The sequence below is a fragment of the Terrapene carolina genome, unplaced genomic scaffold (assembly GCF_002925995.2).
Source record: "Terrapene carolina triunguis isolate 2854851 unplaced genomic scaffold, T_m_triunguis-2.0 Scaffold62, whole genome shotgun sequence".
Classification (NCBI taxonomy): domain Eukaryota; kingdom Metazoa; phylum Chordata; order Testudines; family Emydidae; genus Terrapene; species Terrapene triunguis.
The window spans coordinates 58,738,648-58,750,809 of record NW_020664413.1 but is presented as its reverse complement, the minus strand read 5'-3'; the positions used below and the strand labels follow the sequence as shown (position 1 = coordinate 58,750,809).

Here is a 12,162-nt window from a genome sequence, read left to right as displayed (position 1 = left end):
TCCACACTGATAGCTGCCAGCGCAGTGGTGTGGCCACACTTGTAACATTGGGAGCGGTGCATTATGGGCAGCTATCCCAGCATTCATGTGGCTGCAACGAGCTTTTCAAAACGGGGTGGTGGGGTGGATTGTGACAGGGAGTGTGGGGGGAGAGAGAGTGCTTTTTGGAGCATGTCAGCTCTCTATTTTGCAAGTTCCGAACTCCCGACCCCCTGCTCATTCATTCACTCACTCAAAGCAAGCTGCAAACTGTTTGCTTTTCTCTGTGGTACGAGCTTTGAAACCGGCACTTCCGCATTCCTGCAGCTGGTCACAACAATGGAGAGGATTGGCCACTTGACAAGGTGATTAGTACAGCGCTGCAAGCGTTTACACTCACACCCGTGAGTCGTAGCCACTCCGCTGCAGCTGTTATTCCTCTCGGAGATGTGGAGTACCTGCAGCGGTGTACCCAGAGAGATACAGTGCTGTAAGTGCCCTGCCAGTGTGGACGGGGAGTGAGTTACAGCGCTGTGGGAGGCTTTACAGCGCTGTAACTTGCAAGTATAGCCAAGGCCTCTATTGCAGTGGGCTTTTGCAAGCTCTGTGTTTGCCTGATTCTGATTACGGTTTTAATAAAATGTTCCAGTTTTAAACAGCACGCCTGGTCCTGAGTGTGTAACACAGGCACCAACACTTATGCATCCCTTTTCGAGTACTATCACTTGTGCACACAAGTGTTTTGTGTGTATAACTTATCTTCTATGCGCATAACTGATAGTACTGAAAAATGCATGCAAGTGAGCATGCCTGCAAAGTTATGCTCAAAGCAAGAGAGACTGGGTTAAATTGCCTTTGAAACTTTTCACCATCATCCTCATGTTCCTATTACGCCTCTGGAGTTTAGTGCAGTGACGAAGCTCCACCACTCCAGTCTGTTTCTGGCAAGTCTTTCAATGGTTCCCCAGCTATGCCCCAGGTTTTTCAGCTCAGCTTCCACAGCTCATTGCCATGTTGTTTTCGGGCAGCCTCGTTTCTGCTTGCCTTTAGGTGTCCATCTTATTGCTATTCTGGTGATGGAATCAGTTTCCATTGGAAGCACATGACCGATCCATCTCCAACACCTCCTGGCCATGATGGTGCTCAGATCCTCTTGGCTGCACTGTGTCAATAGATCTTGGTTTGCGATCGTTCTGGGCCAAAAGATACGGAGGATTTTGCTGAGGCAGGTTGTATGGAATGAAGACAGTTTGGACATGTCATACTTTCTCATTCCCCAGCATTCTGCACTATAAAGTAGTGTTGAAAGTACGCAGCTCTGATAAATCTTCAGTTTGGTTTTGGTATTGTATTTTGATGATTTCCAGGCTGTATTTAAGCTCCTGAAGGTGTTCCTGGCTTTATTGATTTTGTTCCAGATGTCCTGGCTTGTTCTTCCATCCTGGCTGATGGTGCTGCCCAAAATACGTGAATGTTTCTACATTGGTGAGAACATAATCCTCTATCCGTACTAGTGATGGTGAGGCAACATTAAAGGTCATGATATTTGTCTTATTGCAGTTGATTTTCAGTCCAATGTGCTGGCTGAATGCATTGAGTCGGGTTGTTTTTTCTTGTATATGGTGTTGGGTATGTGATAGGAGAGCGACATCATCTGCGAAGTCCAGGTCTTCAAGGGATGAGAAGAGTGCCCATTTAATGCCTCTTAACATGTCTTCTGTTTTACGCCGCATTACCCAGTTGATGGCAATGTTGAAGAGGATTGCAGACATGACACACCCCGACGTACTTCTGTTTTGACTTCAAAACTGAGCTCACTGTGATCAACACTGCATGTAAAGTTGAAATAGAAGCTTTTGATGACGTTGATTATATAGAAAGGAATTCCGTACGCCCACAGAATGCGCCATAAGTTGGTCCCGTGAATGCTACCAAAAGCCTTCTCAAAGTCTATGAAATTTATGTAGAGTTGCTGTTGCCATTCTAAGCACTGTTCTATTATGTTTCGTAGAGTGAAGATCTGGTCTGTGCATTCACGCCCTTTCCGAAAACCAGCTTGCTGTTTTCTCAGAACACTATCAACTGCCTCTGATATACACTGGACTATGATCTTACACAATACTTTGCTTGGCACAGATAAACGTGTGATACCACGCCAGTGAGATCTGAGAACTGAGAGTTCATTTCTTTGGTATCTTCACTATAATCCCACTGGTCCACTCATCTGGCACTTTTCCCCTTTCTCAGACTGATGTAAATAGAGGGGTCGGGATAGATGCGGCTAATTTAGGATTTACCTTCAACAATTCTGCATTCAAGTTATCCTTGCCAGGAGCTTTCCCATTTTTTAAGGATTTGATAGCTTGAATGATCTCTTCCTTAGTTGGGGTGTCTGTGTTGATATCAAGATCTTCTTCTGCCTCCTGGATGTTTGCTTCCTCTTTAGGTGGCTCCCTGTTCAGCAATTCTTTGAAAAGCTCTGTCCAGCGCATTTCTTGTTCTTTTTCGATTGTTAGCAGGTGTCCTTGTTTGTTCCTGATGAGAGTGTTTGTTGGTGTCTGCCATTTACCACTGATAAGCCCCATCATTTTATAGACGGTTCCTTGTTCACCACAAGCAGCTGCATCCTCTGCTTGTGTTGCCAGATTATCAATATAATGCAGTTTGTCTGCTCTCACAAGGCGTTTGACCTCCCAGTGTGCCTTGCTATACTGCTCATCGTATTTGTCCTTTTGCTTCTGGGATTGTGTGTCTAAAACTTTTTTCTTCAGGGTTACTATGGCGTTCCACGTGCTGGGTGTAACCCACTACTTCCTTCTCTTCTGCCTGTAGCCTAGACAGGCTTCACTGCTCTGTTTATAAATTGCTGTTACTTTGTCCAACTTCTTGTTGATCTCCTCATCTGCATTCTCCTTCTCTTCATCAAGATCTGCAAGTGCTTCAAACCTGTTCTTTAACTGCAGAACGAAGGCTTTCTGTATTTCAAGGGACTTTAGCTTGTCAATATCATCATGTCTCTGTCCCTTGTTTGGTGGACCCACACTTCTCAGTTTTACCTTGATGGAAGCTGTCACAAGGTGGTGGTCGCTGCCAACATCTGCACCCCTTCTCACTTTCACATCTGTCAGTGAGCGTTGCCATTTGCCATTGATCATTATATGGTTCTTCTTTTGCCTTATAAGACTAGTGATTTTCCAGAGAAAGACAGGCTGGCCATAAGGCCACCTTTACTAAGACCACTTCATCAATTTTGGGATCCTACTGGTGACAACACAGAGACAGCTACAGACCTACTCTCATAAGCTTCTTCTTTTCTTTCAGTAGCCACTGGCCAAATAACATGTTGACTGTTTTCCCCTCCACCTCATTAGAATGCTCCATTCACAGACAGTTAAATAGTATATTCAGAGTCTCTTTATTATGGGGAACACCCATTGTTAACAATTGTACATGCCTCCGGTGTACCAGAATTCTTTAAGTTACATTGGGAAGATTTAACACTTATTCCTTATGCCAAGTGATCCACATCTATTACCTTTTGCAAGTATAATGCCGGCTAAATCAACCCCTGCACTGATACAAACTACTACTACTAAATTAAAGATGGGGACCCACTGGGAGAGGCAGCCTTAAATTAACAAAAACCAAAAAATCTGCTTTTCCAGCTCTTTGATAAATGACACAATCGATATCCCAACAACTGATCAGTAACCAGCTTGTAAAACAGAGCTGTCATGGAAGGCCTCCATTAGTGTCCTGACCAATAAAACAAATAATGGATTTTAAAACATATTCTGCTTATACGAAGCTGGAATGTAGCAGGCAGGAAATAGTTTTGGGGAAGGGAAAGAATGGGTCATGGCCCATTTTGCGATAGTCTCCAGCCTCAAATGGAATTACAATTGAACCTCGAGCACATTCTATAAAAATTAATTTCTGTTTAAAATGAATTTGATTCAATCAAGAGCTCATTATGTATTCTTCACAGGGCATGTGTCAGAATTGTTTATGTGTTTCATACATCTGGGTAATGTATAAAACTATATACTTTGACTATGAAAAGCAGCTTCTTGTATTTTTATTACATCAATAATTCAGTTGTAGTATTGTTGCCAAAGCTGACTTTTTAAAAATAGAAGGTAGCAATGATAAGCTTTCTTTCTAGTTTTCTCAGTAGGTGGATTATCATTCATACTTCATCAGAACACAGAATAAATATAAATGCATAATACTAGTTTTACATAAGGTACAGACCATGAAAGATAACTGCAGTTGAATCAATTTGCTTTCTTAAATTTAAGTATAATAACCCTAGAATATGCTTTCAACCTGTCTAGAGTGGTATCACCATTGATTGTCTAATTGTGGTAATAAGACTACAAAGGGTCTATGTCTCCTACAGGAAAAGATTTGAAAATATTAGCCAGTAATCTCAGAAAATGCCCCAGGTAAAGTACACACTTGCTTTCCGTGTCTCCCCTCTGCTGTGTCACAGTGTATCCACATGAGACAGCCTTTGTGAAAAGCAACTTCCCAGTGCAGTAACAGTATAAAATTTAGCAATTTTTTTTTTTAATGTCAATCCAGGTGGGAGGTAAAGCAAGTTTAAATATAACTAGTGAGGTGGAATCTACCATATAGAGTTAACTATTCACAGCTTAAGGGAAGACAGCTTCCCTTCCCCAGAACAACCATTCTCTCTTATCTTTTATATATAAATACATACACAAAATATTATTCTCAAACATTCACCCAGAGTACTATCATGTGATTTCTAAAGGCTCTTTTTTCTTTTTGATCTTAATCACAGTTGTATCTGTTTCTTGTGAACAGTATATATATTGAAAATCCACTAAAAAATTGTTATTTAAAAGTGAACGTTAAAATTAGTGTGACGGGTGGATAACCACCTCCAGAAGCCAAGGGCAGACAGCATATTTCTTTACAAGAATAGTAAAGGCACACAGACAGATCGTTTACCTCATTTCCTAGAGTTGAGTTCAAAAAATTCAAGAACTCAAAACTGTAGTAACTTTTTTAAAAAGCGGCTTTGCTTAATACAAGTACTAATGTGCTCTTTTGAATCAGTGCAGGGATGTGCCAGGTTTAGGGAGTCAGAACTATAATTTAAATGAGTTTATTTTTTAAGTGTTAGTTAAAGCCATACGGTGAGTGAAATTGTAACCCCATTGAAATCAATTAGGGGTTTTGCCATTGACTTCAATGAGGCCAAGATTTTTCACCCAGTATCTTTAAGACACGCATAGAAATAGGAAGATATTTTCAAAATGGTGGATGGAGAATTGCCCCAATAACTATTATTAATGCAACTGTGAATACAATTCTTTGCTTACCACAAGGAGGTCTAACTCATGAACAAGTTTTTTGCATCACCTGCATTTGTCTATCCAGTCTCCTGAGAACCACCAACTGAATCATCCCACGAATGTTCCCTTCCATAGACATGGAACGTCTCAGTGTCTCCATGGCTTCATGGTTGGATTTCCCCAGAAGAGACTCTCCATTCACTGCAATCAGCTGGTCATTTATTCGCAGGCGGCCATCCTAGAAGGCAACCAAAAACATTAAAGTAATACCATGTAGGGGCAACATATATAGGAGAGCAAGATACAGTCGTGTTTCTTTCTTAGAAGCTACATACAATCCAGTTGTAAATATCACCAAGTCTACGTAAAAAGTCTAGGTAGCGCTAGCTGGCCAATTCCCAGTATTTGAGAAGTACAGTTCATGAGACAATTACAAAAACATAGGCACTTTGTGCCAGTCCTAAAGAGAAGAAACTGGGATTATGGACTCTGGGATAGAGAACTTATACCACATCTGTTAGTATCAGTTGTACAACCAAGAATGAACATTGCAGCATATTTTTAAATTCTGTGCATCTGTTGTCAGAATCTGCTAAAAAACGATACAGCTCCACAAAGTACTCTGTCCTATAGTGCTCATCATGCCATAGTTAATATGCCACCATATAAGGAAGTGTTCTCATACAGAATGGTCACTAAGACGAAAGCATCCACATTTTAATGAAAAGCTCTTCATGTATTTTAACAGCTAACCCTGCTGCCAATAACAAAATTGAAGTTGTGCCATCTAGAGCGGTTTGTGTTTTTGAAGAAATCCATTCACTTTAATTGCCAGCGTTTGCTGACAGCTGTAGGCATAATAAACGTATGGACATTTATTTTCTGCCTTTAGTAGGCATATTGTTGCTTTTATTAATATCTGTGAATGATTTTTTTGTTTCTGTATGCAGAGAATACAGAGAAATAAAAATACAGAAAAATTCTGCTGATCAAGAATTGAAGGTTTCTCTTAGGCCTTGTCTACACTGCCACTTTACAGCGCTGAAACTTTCGTGCTCAGGGGTGTAAAAAACCACCCCCCTGAGCGATGCAAGTTTCATCGCTGTAAAATGGCAGTGTACACAGTGCACCAGCGCTGGGAGCCGCACCCCCAGCACTGGTAGCTACTCCCCTCATGGGGGTGGGTTTTTTTACAGCGTTGGGAGAGCTCTCCGAGCACTGGTGCCGTGACTACAAAGCCATGTTAAAGCGCTACGTTGGTAGTGAAGATATACCCATAGAGTTCAGTCAGTTCACAACTATCAAGTTGGTGTCAGAACTCTGAAAGAAAAAAAGAAAGGGGCTGAGACTGAAGAAATCTATCATGAATGGGAAGAAGGGCTGAAAGAACAGCAGGAAAGGAAGTGGGACCAAAAAAACATTAGCTGGCTTAAAATGAATTTGGTTCACTGTTCTTCATAATGCCCTCATCAGAACTGTTTATACATCTCATAGCTGTGCAGTCCAAAATGTGTATACTTTTCCATTTTTATTTTTCTATCACACTGATGTTCAATTAACTCTTGTTGCATTGCTGCCAGGTCTAACTAAATGATTTTTGTGTGAGTGACAGTAGCCATGTTAAACCCAGTTTTCTTAAGTATTATTTTAGCTGGAACTGGGAATCAATCACTGTTACCAGAGCAGGGTACGATGAGAAAGCAGTGTCATAGTACTAAACGGAACAAGAGAGGCCAGAAAAGGAAAATAAACAGGAAGGGACTAGGAGGAAGGAGAGGACTGGAAGATGAGTGAAACAATGAGGGAGGGTGAAAGGACAGAAGAAAATAAGGATGATTATGACCTTCGTAGAGAGGGACCAGGAAAAGAGCACAGGAAGCAGTAGTACCATTTGGGAGGAATATAATGGAAAACACTCCATTGTTTGTGTTTGATGCCAACATAAATTTACATATAGCCAAAGGAATATGCTAGCTCCACCCTTCCACCCCATACAAAAAATGGTGCCTTAGGATATGTGAAGGTGAAGGGAGAGAAAAGAATTAACACTTTGGGACAGGGCCCTTGATTACTTGCATATCAGTTATAATTCCTTTATGCCCTAATAAAATTCACTGAAAATAATGATTCCCTTGATTTCAAGGGGAGCATGAGGGGAAAAAAAGCCGCCTTTTTGTAAGCCTCTAAAGATTTTGATTTTTTTTTTTTAAACAGATTCATATTCTTCTCGAACAATCCCATAGTCTCTTTCCTGTTCTGTGGATATATCTGTGAGTAAGCCCTCTTGCTTAAAAATCTGTTGAAGCTGCTTTCACAAATATGTACAAGTACACACTCGACATTTTCAAATTTTAGCCTACATACAGGAATATGCCAATAAATTATTTTTAATTAATCAGTACAGTCTTAGAAACTCCTGTACTTTCTTGTTTTTGCTTTGCAATTCTTTCATGTGAGATTTAGTATTTCTGCAAATGTTGGCTGTCTTTTATAAACTTAGTTCTTAAAAGCTCTTTTGACCTCTTTAAATGTGGTAGGCTTAAATGCAAAGCTCGTGACATGATGGACTGAATAAAAGCAAAGTAGTCCTACATGTTTTACAATGCAGTACATTTAGAACTACTAAACCAATCCACCAAAGACAATAAACAGTTGGAAGGCAGCTGAATACTGTTTTTGCAGGGGATCGGGAGAAAGTTATTTAGCACAGAGACTTTCTGTGATTTTGAGGAGTGGGGAAAATGTTTGAACAACCCTCAAACTCCGATTTGCACATTACTGGTGTTATGGTCTAGTGTTAGTACACTGTACTGCAAGATAATCCGCTTGGCTCAAGACAAGCTACATGTTTGTGCTGCTGTATAGTATTTGTACTTTTCCTTTTATCTCTAAAAGGTTTCTTTCTGCCTTTTGATTAGGAAAACAACTTTTAGAGTCTGAACAAATTAGGTATTTTTTTCATTCTATCTTTGAACCTGCAAGTGGGCCACAGTCATTAAGATGAAATTAATGTTCCCTGGCATAGTCTGAGTAAATGTGATTTATGTGGGGAATCAAAGCAAAAGGTAAATTTATGGCCACCTCTATTTGTAGGCAGGCCACAGGACACTTCGCATTTTGACTGTAATATTGGCCATTGCACTGTATTCTCCTATGTGGAGTTTGCCCCCTTAAATCACACTCTGGCCACTCCCTGGGACCACCTTTGACCTTCTTCCCTCTGAGTGAACTGCTTCCTGGCATTCAGAGCAGCCATTCTGTTCCCTGACCCACCCCATACAATTAACTACTAATATTTACATTACTATTGCAACTAGAGCCTCCAAAGAGACTTGTACTCCATTGTGTTGAATGTGGTACAAACATACAGGAAGAAACAATCTCTGCCCTGAAAAGCTTACAGTAGTAGTTCTACTGCATTTCCGCTACAGAGGAGGATGTGTGTAGGAGGAGCAGGATTCCATCCCAAGTGCCCTGCCAATATGTACAAGACAGGAAATTGAAAACAATACAATTAAAGAGTGAGAGGATGCATCTAAGCACATTCATCCCAATAGGCACCTTAGCATCTTGTCCTCAGATGAAAGCATATTTAGCATCCGGTCCTATGTAACTGCAAATGTCATGTACATTGGTAATACCTCACTTATAGCTATTGAAGCCAAAGAGTACATTCTTTGCAAAAATCACAAAAGGATGTTGCTGTGGACCATTAAAGAGCAATCATCAAGTAGAACAGTGGTTTAATCTTGTACGGTTCTTTAAATGCATCAGGATTCTTATTAGGGTTATTAAGTTTTTCCATGTCACTAATTTTTTTTTTAAGACACTAACGGCTGGAGGAGTTAAGTTATCCAATGATCACTAGGTATTCTGGTGGTTTCTGTGGGTAAACTGCATGAGTTGGGATTCTCTAAAATCTATAAGATATATAAAAATTAGCCTAAAGATTTCAATTTCCCCCTATATTTTCCACAATTTCTTTACTGGGTTTCTTCACTGCCTGCTCAAACAAGTGAGTTAAATCACTGTGCTAAAATTTCAGAAGTCATTGAAAAATGTTGGCCCGTCTTCAGACCTTCTGTCCAGACTGATAAGAGATAATACTAACCAACCAAATTGTTTGCATTTTGTACATAACCTAATACATTCTTTTCATTCTGGAAAATAGACATCAGTGAAAGAAGTCTCAAACTCTGACACATTAAAGACATTTGGACAGCATAAAAAGGCACTTTCCATGAATAAATATCCAATTTGTAGCACTACATCTATTGCAATGCTGAGACAAATTTGTTGGTCTCTTGCTGGTATGTGTGATCTGTAAAAGGGTAAGAAATAATCTGATGACTTCAAGCTGATCTGCAAATCCTGTATTCATGCTCTTCTGAAGACCAATTGTGATTGTGTGGGAGGAGGTTGTTTTTCAAAATTGTAACATCTAACAATATAACAAAGACCAGATTCGTTTTTACATTCCAGCCACAAAAGCGAGATACTGAGATCATCCTCATGCCTAAAGGGTTATGAACGTCTTGATTTTGCAGTAGTCACAATTTCACAAAAGAACCTTGGTTTACTGAAAAGCAATACATGTGTTTAAATCCAAGTGTTTTTGGTTCTAGAATCTAGTACAATAAACTGCAGGGGCAAATGCTCAGAATAAGTGCAAATAAAAGCTTTGAATTTAAAATTCCCAATACACAAGGCTTTTAACATAAATGTTAGAAGTCCTGATTTACACATCCCTACACACACACACACACACACACACACACACACACACACACACACTTTTTAAATTGATGCAAGGAATTTTATAGTTCACAGTTGGGTGTCGACTGTGCTGTGCAAGATATCCAACCACAGGAATATAGAGAATTGGAAACTCAGAAAGAGTAGCTTTATTTACATAACACAATTCAGGTTGGTGTGGTGACTTGGCTGTATCATACTGGGCTACTCTGAAGAAGATCCAGACTTGGAAGTGACTGTGGGACTTGCTATCTGTGTCAGTAGAAGGCTGTTTTCATAGTACATAGAAAGTTCCCACTATCTTTGCTCTAAACAGGAGAGAGGAGCTAGCCAGCTGGTAGTCAGAGAATAGCTTTGGGTTGTATGTCCAGCAACAGCATGAGTGTGTGTCTGTCTGAGGAAGTCCCTAGGCTTTATAGGAAAACCTGGCTTCTTTGTTCCTCCAAAAGTTATGTTCCTTATATCAACAGCTATACGAGTTCTGATACTCTTTACATTATCTTACCACGTTTGCTTTGTCTAACTCATTTATCATTCTGTTCCAAGCAGGCGTGGACAATGAGCAACCTCTTTTTGGACTGCCCCCTTCCATTGCTGCATGTTATTCCTCCTTGTGAAAGGACGTTTTGTATCCAGTCTGGTTTTAAGGGTTGTACTGGCCCTAATGTAACAACTTGTGAAATGGAACTTTTGTTAACAGGTCATTTGGGTGGTTCATGCCTAGAGCAATGTAAGCAGATTTTGCCCAGTAGTTAATAGTGCATTCATATATAAGTACAGTGAGAGGAAGGATGGTCCAGTGATTAGCCTGGGACTTGGGAGACCAGGATTCAATTCCCTACCCTTTGTGACCTTGGCCAAGTTACTGTGTCTTTCAGTGACCCATCTATAAAATGAGGATAATAGCACTGTAGTCAGGCTGCACTATCATAGATTAAAATCTATTAAAATCTTTAACATACAATTTAGTACCACCTCCATAGATCCATTTCTGATACAGCTATCTATCCCAAAGTACTGCACTAGCAACTATACAGGTAGGAAAAGAAACAAACAGTGACCCTAGAATGAAAGAAATTATATGTATTTTTTCCCCTTATGTTCTTTATAATTTCACTCTCTACAAAGGGAAATGTACTGTTATAAACAACAGCAACGGAAAGAGTTGGGGAGATGATGGGAGGAATTTGGCAGACGTGTTAATTGTTAATATTTTAGTTTAAATCTGTTATGTATGTTTCTAACTATACATGGATTCACAATACTACAATAAACAAAGTTTAAAACCCTCTCACAATTCTAGAACTGGAGAACAGGGAAAAATGCTCATCCCATTGTTGGTAAAAGGGGAGTAGGTCATGTGGGTAAAATTCTGATGCTTGAAACCCCAGCAAAGAAAAACAACAACAGTGAAATAAACTTTGTTTCTTGGTTAACCAATTTTCTTGCTGTCACAAAAACAACCCCCTTCCTTTTTTGGAAAGGTAAATAAAGGCAACTAAGTATTAAACAGTCATATAAAGGCTAAAGCCTTGATTGATGCCATCTGGCATTTAACACCAGCTGTAAATATGTGGTTGTGTAGTTTTTAATGTTGTGAGTTGTCTTACTCAGCAGGCTAGTGTCAGGAGAGGAATTTACACAAACTGAACTAAAGGTGTTTCTACGGAAAATAGAATTGTTCAGATCTGCTGAGATAACACAAAAGAAAATATTACATTATAGATCCAAAACAGCTAAACGTATTACATGACAAGATGATTAAGACTCTTGTTTTTAATTTCACTAAAGCTATCTCTATTCACATTTTATTTGGTGAATTTGCTGCCAATAAATTTCCTAAACATTAGCAAGTTATTCAAGTGCTTTTTAATCAAAAAAGTGAACAAGAGTCCTTACTTCCATGAGAGAGATGAACAAGTCATAATGTTGTGATTTATCAGTTTGTGTTCAGCTCAGACATCAGTTCTATGCAACTGTTGTTAACCTCAACTAAGGCACGCTTTGTCCATAATACTAACAATATTTTGATTGGCAAGGAATAAGAATATGACAAACTAGGTTTCCACTGACAGTTCAGATTGAATACATTATTCTCCAT

The 12,162-nt window shown here is 39.6% G+C and overlaps 1 protein-coding gene across 1 annotated transcript in view; it reads right to left on the bottom strand.

Annotated features, from left to right (window-relative positions):
• PARD3B (par-3 family cell polarity regulator beta) overlaps nucleotides 1-12,162 on the bottom strand; it is a 589,898-nt gene that overhangs the window by 245,204 nt on the left and 332,532 nt on the right. The window contains exon 12 of the mRNA XM_024206395.2: nucleotides 5,374-5,544. Within this exon, the coding sequence (XP_024062163.1) occupies nucleotides 5,374-5,544 (171 nt within the window). The remainder of the gene's footprint in view (nucleotides 1-5,373; nucleotides 5,545-12,162) is intronic.